This window comes from Cryptomeria japonica, chromosome 1 (genome assembly GCF_030272615.1).
Source record: "Cryptomeria japonica chromosome 1, Sugi_1.0, whole genome shotgun sequence".
In the NCBI taxonomy this organism is placed as follows: domain Eukaryota; kingdom Viridiplantae; phylum Streptophyta; class Pinopsida; order Cupressales; family Cupressaceae; genus Cryptomeria; species Cryptomeria japonica.
Genome location: NC_081405.1, coordinates 171,669,350 through 171,681,354, shown reverse-complemented (window position 1 = coordinate 171,681,354; position 12,005 = coordinate 171,669,350). Strand labels below are relative to the sequence as shown.

At 37.3% G+C, this 12,005-nt stretch overlaps 1 protein-coding gene across 1 annotated transcript in view; it reads right to left on the bottom strand.

The window, feature by feature from the left end:
* Positions 1-2,915: 2,915 nt before the first annotated feature.
* The window catches only part of LOC131034438 (histone-lysine N-methyltransferase ATXR4), a 96,030-nt gene continuing 86,940 nt past the window's right edge, over positions 2,916-12,005 (bottom strand). The window contains exons 8-9 of the mRNA XM_059208981.1: positions 4,026-4,097; positions 2,916-3,395 (exon numbers count right to left, since the gene is read on the bottom strand). Of these exons, the coding sequence (XP_059064964.1) occupies positions 3,277-3,395; positions 4,026-4,097 (191 nt within the window). The 3' untranslated portion in view covers positions 2,916-3,276. The remainder of the gene's footprint in view (positions 3,396-4,025; positions 4,098-12,005) is intronic.

Below are 12,005 nucleotides of genomic sequence, written 5' to 3'. Positions count from 1 at the left end.
CACCAATAATGCAACCAACAAATAAGAACAAATCTTAAATCTCCTTGATAGTTTTGATGAGGGCCTCTATCATTTATTAGCGCATCAAAACCACTCCCCTTTCATGAATAAAGAAATTTTCTTGCCTAAAACACTTCATTTTAAGTAGAGAAATCAAGCCCTTATAAATTACTTTCTGCTAAAGCATCAACACATATTTGACAATTTCATGCTCAACAAAATGGCTCCCGCAAGGTCTAATGACTCTCCTGCCCATTCCTCTTTAAACGTTGCTCCTTGCATGTTTGGCGTTGCTCCTCTTGGGGCCATGCCCTCTGGGGGTGGTTTGGGACCTACCACCACTCTTTTTGGGGCCTTGGGATCTTTCATGGTCAGAAATGCTTCTCAATAGGTCATCCGGCTCCAAATTGTTCTCTTCCACATCATAAAGGTGTTGCTACTTGGTGGAAGGATGCTACAATAGACCATTTGACTGTCTATGTTGCTAATTCTAATTATGTTGGCTTCTCTTAGGAGGATGAGGTCTCCTCCTGGGATGATGATGTGCCACCTACTGCCGCTGAAGTTGCTGTCGACTCTCTTGCTGCTCCAATTGTGGTTGCTTCCATCCCCGAGGCTCTTGTTACCCCTGTTCTGCAACTCCAATCTAGTCCTACTGAATTTGCTCTTGACACTGTTCTACTTTAGCAGCCTGTTGTGCAACGACAGCCTGCTGGTGTTGCTATGTGCAACCCCACGGGGTCCTTTCCACCTGATCTTTCCTTGGATGGTCAGAGTGATAGTATTGCCTATGGTTTGTCGTAGGCAAAAGGGGAAGTCTTCTCCCCTCCCCCAAACCCCTCCCTGTCAAGGCATGGTGTTTCCCCCCTTCCTTGATTTGGGTGTGACAAGTTTTTCTCTTGGCCTGTCTGACATTGTTTTATTCGAGGATTGCACCCCTGTTCTTTATCTCTCTTTCCACTTACGGGCTATTGTATTAAGGGTTAGCACCCTTGTTTTTGCTGCTTTCTTAATCAAAAACACATATTTGACCAAACACTTGGGTTGGCATTTGATAATTTCGTTTTAAAAACACTGAGTCACTGGTCTATTTTCATATCTTTTTCTTAAGATACATTGTTTCCATCCTCTATGCTGAGCAACAATGTTGAATGAAAACAAACATAAATATGAAGACCATATTGTCATTGTTATGCAGGCACTTCCCATGCTGTGTGCCATAATTGTTATGCTCATCCATATGTATTTGGTTTCTCTTCTTTCTCCATCTTGTTCCTTCATTTGGTTTCTCTCCTCTCTCCATCTTTTGTTCTTTTCCTTGTTTTTGCTCCATTTTGTTCATTTTCAAAAATTTCAATTTGGTATTAGAGCAAGTTTTCTAGACCTCTTTGTTCAACGTCCATTCACTTGTCTTTCCTTCTCCAAAGTAGTGCTCAATTATGTAGTGAGGACCATGTGCAAAATTCATTATTATACATCCACCATTCTTGCATTTTCTCAACAAAGGAGCAATGCGGACCACATGCAAATCTACTAGCTTCATCATTCATTAGCATTTCATTCTTGCATTTTATCAACAAAAGTTCGATGCAAACTACATGCAAATTTGTTAGTATTCATCATACATCAACCTTTGGCTCTCATTTGTTTCTCAATTTCAATAATTACTCATAACATTGGTCTCCTCTATCCAAAATAAACTTTTTTGTTATGTCGAGAGGCATTCTATAGTGGCATAAAGACTACTCATGTTGTAACCTAACATATCTTTAAAAAGAAAATTAAAACTATTAAAGAGTAACATATAAATTGTGTGTGTGTGCATGGGTGGGTAGGTGTGGGTGTGTGTAAGACTGTTAAGTGTAGTCATGAACAAAAAAAATTGACATGCATATGTTCCAAGTTAAGAAATGAAAAAAGTACATACCTTCTCTTCAAATTCTATCATATTGTTCTGGAACAAATGCATATACTTAGCCATGTAGGAAATCACACATATAATTATAAAGAGAAAATGCAAGTATTGCTCCTCCTTATTGAATCTACTTTTAAAGGATAGATGAATGAATATTATAACTTGGAAACTATAAACATCCTTAAATACTACATTTTTCTTATGTTTCTTGAAAGGTTAAATTTACATAAATAAGCTTATGTTGTTTTCTCTAATTTTAAGAAAGAGGGTAATTGTGTAGGTTTAGTTAGATTGCTTACTCATATCTCTTTTAATTGTGGATTTAAAGGAATTTCCCACTTCTTTTTATTTGGGGCATTAGCAAAGTGGGCTACCTTCCAATATATTAGTATTTCCTTTCATGTTGTAGGAGTCCCATACGAGGATGTATTTCACTTGTCTTTTTTTCATGTTGATTTTACCTCTTTCTCCCTCGTGTATTTATTGACACATTTCCTATCTCTTAGTTCTTCTTTTTATAGTAGAGGTGTCCCACACAAGGATTTATGCCATTGCAGTCTTTTTTTTCCCATGTTGATTTTACCTCTTTCTCCCTTGTGTGTCTATCAACACATTTCCTATCTCTTAATACTTCCTTTTACAACAGAAGTGTCCCACATGAGGATGCATGCCGCCTCTCTCTTTTTTGTGTATATTTTACCTCTTTCTTCTTTGTACATTTAACATGTTTCTTCTAGATGTTTTGGGTATAAATGTGTTACAAATTGTGACTCCCTATTGTGTACATGTTGCATTGCTGTTGTTTAATACTCTTGATTTTTTTTTGGGTGTTAATTGCATTTTGCAAAATTTTATCCATGATTAATTATAAACATTATTTAAAAAAAATTACATAAGAATTATATTGCTAAAATAGACTTGTTTCAAAATGATTTCATCACTTTAACAAAATAATATTTTTTTTTTTAAAAAAAAATTGACATTTGTTTTTGGCCCAACGAAAAAAAATTTGTAAATTTTTGAATAATATTTATGTTCAATAAAACAACACTATCTATAGAGCCAAACTCTGTAACACTAATTTAAAAAACACGTGGTTCTTATGCTTACTGCAGCCTTCTCTTTACTTCATACGATCACAAGATTCAGTTTTATTATCAATGTTTGGCCGAGAGTATAAACTGCTACTCTTAGTGCGCTAATGCTAGTACGTTATATCAATCATATCATGAATGAGATACTTCAGCTCTAAATCTGATATGCTGAGTGATAAGGAATTCAGCTACAAATTCATTATCCAAGTGGATCAAGATTCATATTAAAGGCCATGATTTGCATTCAAATTCATCCTACTAGAAGATCTAGTCCTCCGATTTGCATCGAAAGCATTTACACCAAAAGCCAAAACTTTGATAAAGTACAGATTGGCGTGCTTCATGGTCCAAACTAGCATCAATATAGCAAATTCGTAGTTCTTCACCTAGAATTTGTACTTAAACCAAATGTTAGTATGATCATATAACAATTTCTGCAAACGTATGTAGAAAGAAACTTCTTACGACGATTGAAACATATTTATTTGATCTAAAACAATATAATGAACTGTTTCGACAGACCAATTTATTCATGCAATTGGATGAGTTTTAAATAGATTTAAGAATTGAGTGTACAAGTAGACAAAAAAATAACTGATAGTTGCAAAAGGGTGGCAAATGTGATTAGGATAAGATTGCCATAGAGGTTATTCAAACAAAATAAGTTTCCAGGTAAGACAACAATAATTGGTCTGTGAACTGCTTGGAGAAATGCTCAAAACAAATAATTAGTGTCCAGGCATTGTCCTGCATATTCCGGAACGATAAAAAAAAAATACTGTACAAAATCACGGTTGTGATATATAACTCTGTGAGAGATAAATTATCAAAGAATCAATCAATCATCGACAATAACTCACTCAGTCGGAATTATTTTTTAATTGTCTAAAATTAGATGTCGATATTTGATCTAAATAGGTAATTTATATGACGATGCTCATTCATAAAATAAATAATGGAAATTAGGACAACTCCATGAAAATAATGAAATCTAACAAATGTTCAAGAAATCTTACCTGCTTCAATATTACGGAGGGCTTTCAAACTTGCCTTTGCATTTTCTACCCACAATATGTGTGTATTTGGATCTGAAATTACAAATAAACTAATCAATTCTTTTTCTTTCTTCGAGCATGAATGTTAGTTGGAAACATAACTAAAATAATTGGAATGAATAGCAGCATGCAACTTTGTTCAAAGAAAGCAGAAATAACATCATGAAATAATAATTGACTAATGAGCATTGTAAAGATTATTACTCATAGAACTGGTCTGCTCTATCCAAAACTAACATTTTTGTAATACTTCAGTAACAAACAAATTCATCAAAATTCCATCGTATCTTTTTAAGAAAACATAATCATAAAATTAGGGAAATTCCCAAAGTAACCAAACTGAGAGTTGCCAAAATTAAGCGAGCTCCTTCAAACAGATGTAACATACGAATATCTTTTTTGTTTTGTTTTTGTTATTAGTAAAGGTGGTTTTTGAAAGGGCCCAAACCCTTTTACAAAGCAAGAAAGACAAAACTACCAAATTGCTCCAAGGAGCATTGGGAAACCTCAACCATCTTATCCTTGGTTCAAAGACTCTTCGGGCTGAACTCCCATACTCCCATTTTCAATAACTCTTGAATCCAAAGGACCCAAAAGGCCACATGAAGTCCTTTCTCCTGACATCATCTTTCCATGAACAGGGGTGGAGACATTTGAAAGACGGCCATAGGGGAGACCCAAGTCCACTTCCCTACAATTCTCAAAATCCTTGCCCCTACAACTGTCCTTCATAGTATCCTCAGAAAGGACCTTGCAAGCATCATTTGACAAGGGACCTTCTACCTCACCATTGAGTATGGGAAGCCAAAGCTTGTTTCTTTTTCCTTTTAAAGATTTCTTTCTTACTGCTCAGATAATCCACCTCCACATGACCCACTATGAAGCAACAATGGTAAACTACCAAGGAATTATCAAATACAATCTGTTGCAGCCATTTACCCAATTTAGAGGGCACGGTAATGCTAGAAGGAAAAACCTTCTCAACATCAATAAAAGTGCATAATCTTGCAAATAGAATTTTTTTTCTGAATTGGTAATCGTATCCACTACAACAAATTATCCAAAAGAGTTGGCCATTCCGATCAAGACCTCATCCCAGTACTCCAAAGGCAGCCTACAAAGTCTTTCCAAAACCAAAAACTTAATAATGCATTTTTTCTCAAGGTCAAAGCCAAACAACCATCTTTTGAGGGATAAATCATTCTTACCAAGAAACTACGGCCCATACAAAAGGGTTTGTGCATAGTCCTCACAGTTCGTGAAGATTATTATAAAGTCCTTCAACAAGGCCAAAATCTTAACATGACCCCTGAGTTTCCATTTATGTTGTGCCCACTTTCTAAACACCAATATTAGGATGAGTACCAAAAAATTTCCCTATAAGAGAATTTCTAAACAAGACAGCAGGGCTATCAACAATAGAATCTGGGATAGAGAGCTACCAACTTAAAACATCCGTCAATAGAGCCCAAGCACAAGAGAACTCCAATCCTTAATTGAAACAACATCAGCCCAAGACATATTCACATTCTGTCCGGCCTTGGGACAAACACTCAATTCCACCACAACATTTGGATTTGAGAGTAGAATCCTATCCCTCTAGTGCAACCCCCAAGCATAAAGCAACAAAACCAGCAACACTTTGCCCCCATAGTAGGCACTCTCAGAACATCAATACCAAACTCCCCTTTGGTTGAGTCCACTCCATGAGAGTCATAGGAGCAACTAGATGCAACCCCTAAACCAAGCGAACTAGGGGATGGGACAACCACCAAGTCAAGGTCCAGTAGAATGTGCCTCTTTGAAGGAGATTGCTAGGATGCATGGCCATTTGAAAACCTCCTAACTATGAACACACTCCCTTGAATCTGCAACCTGCTTCATCTCCAAACCACCGTTTGTAGGATGCACACTAAGCACAAGGACACCAACTTCCACAAGCAAAACTTGCACACTAGAAGCAACACCATACTCCCTAATAATTAAACCAAGAGAGAGAGAAATAAAACTTTATAAGCCCCTTGACCAAAGAGCTAGAGTTGTTTTGAGAACTAGAGTACCGTTGAAACAATTCCACTACAGGAGAGGCAAATACAAGCCACCTTCTAAGGATCCAGTCGGAATTTATGGCTGGAGCTAGTAGATCTGCATGCATCCAACCAAATAGCAAGTAAACTCGTGTCCTCCTTTTCGTTGTACACACGTCCTCATTCATTTGCAAAATTAGGCTCCCCATTGTCCTTGCCATCATCACCATTACCTTCAGCCTCAAAGTATTCAAAACGAGCTTTCTCACCTTTGACCATGCTTTCTTTGCAATACACCAAAGGTAATCAAGCTGTTGAATTGATCATACGAATGCAACAAAGAATCTACATGCAATTGGAGTTTGTTTGAATCCATTCACACAAAGAACACAATAAGTTGATTCAACAATGCCTTAATGACCTAGATTTTGTGCAATGCAACCTTGAAATTTGCATAAGAAAGGTGGAAATAACTACACAAGCGTTTACAAAATTCGATGCTATTGATCCCTATAGTGATTTAATTGTGTAGGATGAGGAGACATCCATGTTCATAGAGGACGGTATTGTTAATTTTGAGAGGCAAGCTATGGTGGTTGTAGGTGCAATAGAAGCAAGAAAGTTTGGACTGAAAGGTATCATTATAGATGATGTCCAACATAAGGTAGTGGAATCATTGCCATTTAGTACTAACGTGGAGTTGCAGGGGCAGACTTCTAGACTATGCAAGGTGACATAGCCAAATGTGGGTAGGCCTACACCTTCTTCCCAACTTTTCACAAGAATGGGGAAGAGGAAATTGTAAAATCTTATAATTTGTATCTTGGCTGGATATACTATGATGATGATTTTCAAAGACAATAATCCTAAATTCTAATGGTTATCAATTAGTCTATGTCACCCGGGGATGCGTCCTCGAGCAAAAATCCCTTGTCCCGGTCTTGAGGATGTGGGGATAGACAAGGGACATTCTCCCCTCCCTCGTACCCAAATCTCTAGAAATTGTAGGAAATGTCCCAAGAAAAGGGGGACACAGGCCCTAGCCGCGGGGGTCGTCTGACTGTCTCGGGGATGGGACGTCTAGGTGTTCCCCATGGCTAAGGCCTTTTTTGACACTAAAAAAATAACATTTTTTTAAAATTTTATTTTCTTCATTGTGGGCCCCTACCAGTGTTTTAAGACTCGTGGACTCGCCACGGACTCGCGAATCCATGGGAGCCACGAGTCGACTCGCCAAGGACTCGCAAGGCGAGTCCATCTAAAAGACTTGCGAGTCTTTGCGAGTTTTTTGCACGGACTCGCGAGTCTTTCAGATGGACTCGCGCGACCCAGAAAAAAAACGTTATGCAAGCTTTAAAAGTGAGTTTTTAAATTTTTTTGCCCTCATTTGGCATTCTTGCTTGGTTATGACAGGTTTGTTCTAGCTACCACTTACAGCTCAAGGCCTGAAAAATTGAGCTATATTAGGAGAAATACAAAGAGGAAGATGTAGTCTTCTCTTTAGTTTGTTCATTGTTGTTTTTCACATTTGGAGTTGGACATATCATTATATGTAATTTTGTAAACATTTATAAACTTATGCTTCTATTATACATTTTAGAGTTGAAACTATGAGTATGAATGATGAAATTTCAAATATTGCGTGTTTGTAGATCATATGACATGTGTAATGTTTCAATTATGGCTCTTATGTTCTCTAAATGCATTAATTTCTTTATGTTTTTTTGGTAAAACTATGGGTATTTTTTTTGCCGAGTCTTTCGCGAGTCTTTCACGATCTGAGTCCGAGTCCAAATTTTTGGTTTGCCGAGTCTGAAATTTAAAACTTTGGCCCCTACCTCCAAAAATGCCCTAAAACTCATTACTTCACACATTTTGACTCATTTGGTCATTTGTGTAAGAAGAAAAAACTTGGAGCAGCAAGGGGGTTTGAAGGAAGCCATTGAAAGAAGAGGTGCAGTAGGGAATATAAGATAGTGGTTCAATCTAGGGCAAGTATCTTCCTTGAAGCTTGAAAGAGGTAAGTTTCATTCTTCCATTTTTCTATTTTCCAATTATTTTTTCAAAATTTGAAACATGAAATGACCGAACTGTCTGATTTATTTTTCTTTTTGCATTTTTTCAATTTAAAATTTCATTCAATCTCAAAAAAAAAAGAGCACCAGTGAGGGTGATAGTAGTAGTGAGAATGAAGCCAAAGTGGTTGGTGGAATTGCACATCGAGGTGGAAATCGGGAAACAAGGTGGGGCAATGCCAACACCTTCTTTTGCATGTTCACAAACATCTTTGCCTATGACACCCACTATTGGTAGTAGTCAAGTTGACACAAGAGGAAAGAGGAAGATGAATAGTGAGAAGGGAGGCTCAATACAAGCTTTGTTTAATGCACAAGGACGTGAAGCTACAGAGATATCCATTGCCAGTTTCTTTTTTGCTAATGCCATCCCATTTCATGTGGTGCATTCCTCTTACTTCAAACAAATGATCAAAGATATAGCCACTATCAGTCCCACATTCACACCCCTTGGAGATCATAAGCCTCATATCCTCCATTAGCACATTAACCTTGGAAGGATGAAGTTTGGTTGCTCTATTGTGATGGATGGGTGGATTGATGTTAGAGATCAGCCACTCATCAATATCATTGGCACATGCCCTACTGGTTCTTATTTTCTCAAAGCCTTGGATTGTTCGGGGAAGCGTAAGAATGTGGAGTTCCATTTTAGCATTTTGAGAGATGCCATAGAGGAGGTTGAGGCTGCTAATGTTGTACAGGTGATCATTGATTCAACACGTGTGTGCAAATCAGATGGTTTGATGGTGGAGGGTGCTTACAGGGACATCTGTTAGACCCCATGTTGTGTTCATTCATTGAACAATGCATTGAAAGACATAGGGAAAATAGATTGGGTGAAGCAAGTGGTGGCAGAAGCTAGAGACATTCAAATGTTCATTTGCAACCACCACATCTCACTTGCTCTCTTTAGGTCATTTTCAAAGGAGTTCCTCAAACCCGTTGACACAAGGTATGCCACTTCATTTTATATATAACTTCCAATTTTTATTCCAATGAACATTGAATATAGGTATGCCACTTAAATTTTTTATTATTTTGATGAATATAGGTATGCCACTTACTTCATCTTGTTGGAGAGGATGTTTGAGGTGCATGAGCCTGTACAGTTGATGTTGGTGAATCCTGAGTGGACTAGATGGCCTTATTCAAGCTCTACCGAAGGAAAATCCGCCAAACAAAAGATCCTTGATGACAATTGGTGGTCCACAATGAGGTAAGATGTTGCCGATTTTATTTTTTAATTGCTTCTTTTAAAAAAAATTAAATATTAGATTGCTGATTTTCATATTCTGATTTTAATATTTTGAACTTTGCACTTGCAAATATGTTTGCTCTATTAGATGAAATTCGATATGTTGATACACACTCTCCTAGTCTTCGAGAGATATATGAGACATTTAACAGTATGCTTGGGAAGATAAAGCAAACAATTTTGGCTACGGATCCTACTTTGGGATTCTATGAGCAACATATCAAGCCCATTGTGACATGGAGGTGGTATATAATGAACACTCCGCTTCATATGGCAGCCTATGCTCTAAATCCCAAATGGTATGCACCAAGGGTTGGAAGGGTGCCTCCATGTGATGACAAAGAGGTTTTAGATGGGTTCGCACTGTTAATGCATAGATAGCTTCGGTAAGATAAATGATTGAATGAGAGATAAATGAAGTCTCTCATTCAATCATTTATCATATCGATTATTAAAATGAATAAACTCAAGCATTCAATTGATAAACATTCTTTATTTATGATGATTAACTGTTCATTATCATAGTATCCCGATTTGATAATCTATTCGTATTCACCGATTGACAAATCAAGTTAACCATTGCAAATATGACTTAATGATTATTGGTTAGACTATCGATTAATATCGATATTAGTTTATGTTTGCACCGATTAAATATCGGGTGTTAAGGATAGTGTTCAAAGTATTAAATATAACCATACACCGATAATTATCGGGTGTTGAATATACACCGGTTGGTTAATAAAACACCATACACCATTATAGTGAGGGGGCAGGATCAAGTGATGTCTTGATCGGCCATGTCCAAAAGACATGGCCGGTCAAGGCATCGCTTGACCGTACCCAGCCCACTATATATGTCAAATGGTATGTGTGAGAATGGAAATCGAAATTTATAAATGCTCCTCTCTCCTGCCACACAAAAGAAGATAATCAGATTCATATAATAATTCAGTAATAGATAAAACTAAGTGGAATATAACTTGCATATTGAATCTAAATTGAACATCATTTACATGGTATCAGAGCTATAGTTAAATCGAACCTGAGGCTGTTCAATTTTACGTAAAATTCAAATCAAGCATATATTCAACATCACAATCCTATCAATGGCTAGCGCTATCAGATTTGAAAACAGATTCGCAAGAGGTGACAACTTCTCCGCATGGAAATTCAGAATTCAAATGATTCTAAAAGAAAACAAAGTTGAATCATTTGTAAAGACTGAAACTAAAGAACCTGAGATTGAACCTGACAAAGCAATTTGGAAAGAAGGAAATGATAAGGCTATCAAAATCATAGTTGATGGGGTAAGGAACAACATTATGCCCATTATAAAGAAACATGAAACAACCTTCAACATGTTCAAAGCACTTGAAGACGCTTTTAAAATATCGAATGCTAGTAGAACCTTGGCTCTAAAAAGAGAGATAAATCACATAGCCATGATAAAAGGAGAATCAGTCAATGCCTACTTCATGCAAATATCTACCCTAAGGGATGAACTGGCAACCCTTGGATATGAGATCCAAAGCAAAGAATTAACCCTCATTGCTTTAGATGGGTTGCCTAACATCTGGGAAACATTCGTCCAAGGCATTAGTGCAAGGGATAACTTCCCAAAATTCGATAGGCTAAAGGCTGACTGTCTCCAAGAGGAATCAAGGCAAAAAAAGAAAGGGATCAAACAGAAGAATATAGATGAAGATCTTCAAGTTCTAAATGCAAACTCAAACAAGAAAGACAAGTAGAAGCAATTCAGGAAGAGAAAAGGTCGTCACGGCAAGAACTCCTTCAAGAAGGACCTCTCTTAAATTCAGTGTTACAGATGTGACAAATTTGGGCACTATGTTGCCAAATGTCCAGAAAGAGCTAAACAAACCACATTTGCCAAAACAGGAAAATCCAAAAGGGAAGAGGACTCTGAGAAGTATGTGCTCTATTCAGCACTCACAAATCAAGCATCAAACAAAATGAACTCCTGGGTGATCGACAGTGGCTCATCCAGACACATCACAGGATTCAGAGAAGTACTAGACTCCATGAAAGAGGAGAATGATGAGGAGTTAACCATCGGAGATGACTCTACACAACTTGTCAAAGGAGTTGGAAATTGCACCATCAAACTAAAGTTAGGTGTATCATTACAACTTAGAGGAGTACTATATGTTCCAGGCAATAAGAGGAATCTAGTCTCAATATCAGCACTGGAGGACAATGGATACAGAGTGACCTTCATGGACAACAAAGTATTGGCTTGGCCAAAGAACTCATCCATCAAGAAAGCTAAAACAATTGGTCAAAGACAAGGCTACTTGTATGAGCTATGCACAGAGCACAACTTAGCCCTAATTCATGAAACTACAGATGCCAATGAAATCTGGCATAGAAGATTAGGCCACCTAAATTTTAGAGCTTTATCATCAATGGGAGACCTTGTCACAGGTCTACCTAAGCTAAAGCAATATCATTCAGGGGCATGCACAGGATGTGCCCTAGGTAAAAATACTAAGGGTGCTTTTTAGAGTAGTACTAGGAAAACAAGTAAAATTTTAGATTTAGTTCATTCTGATGTATGTGGACC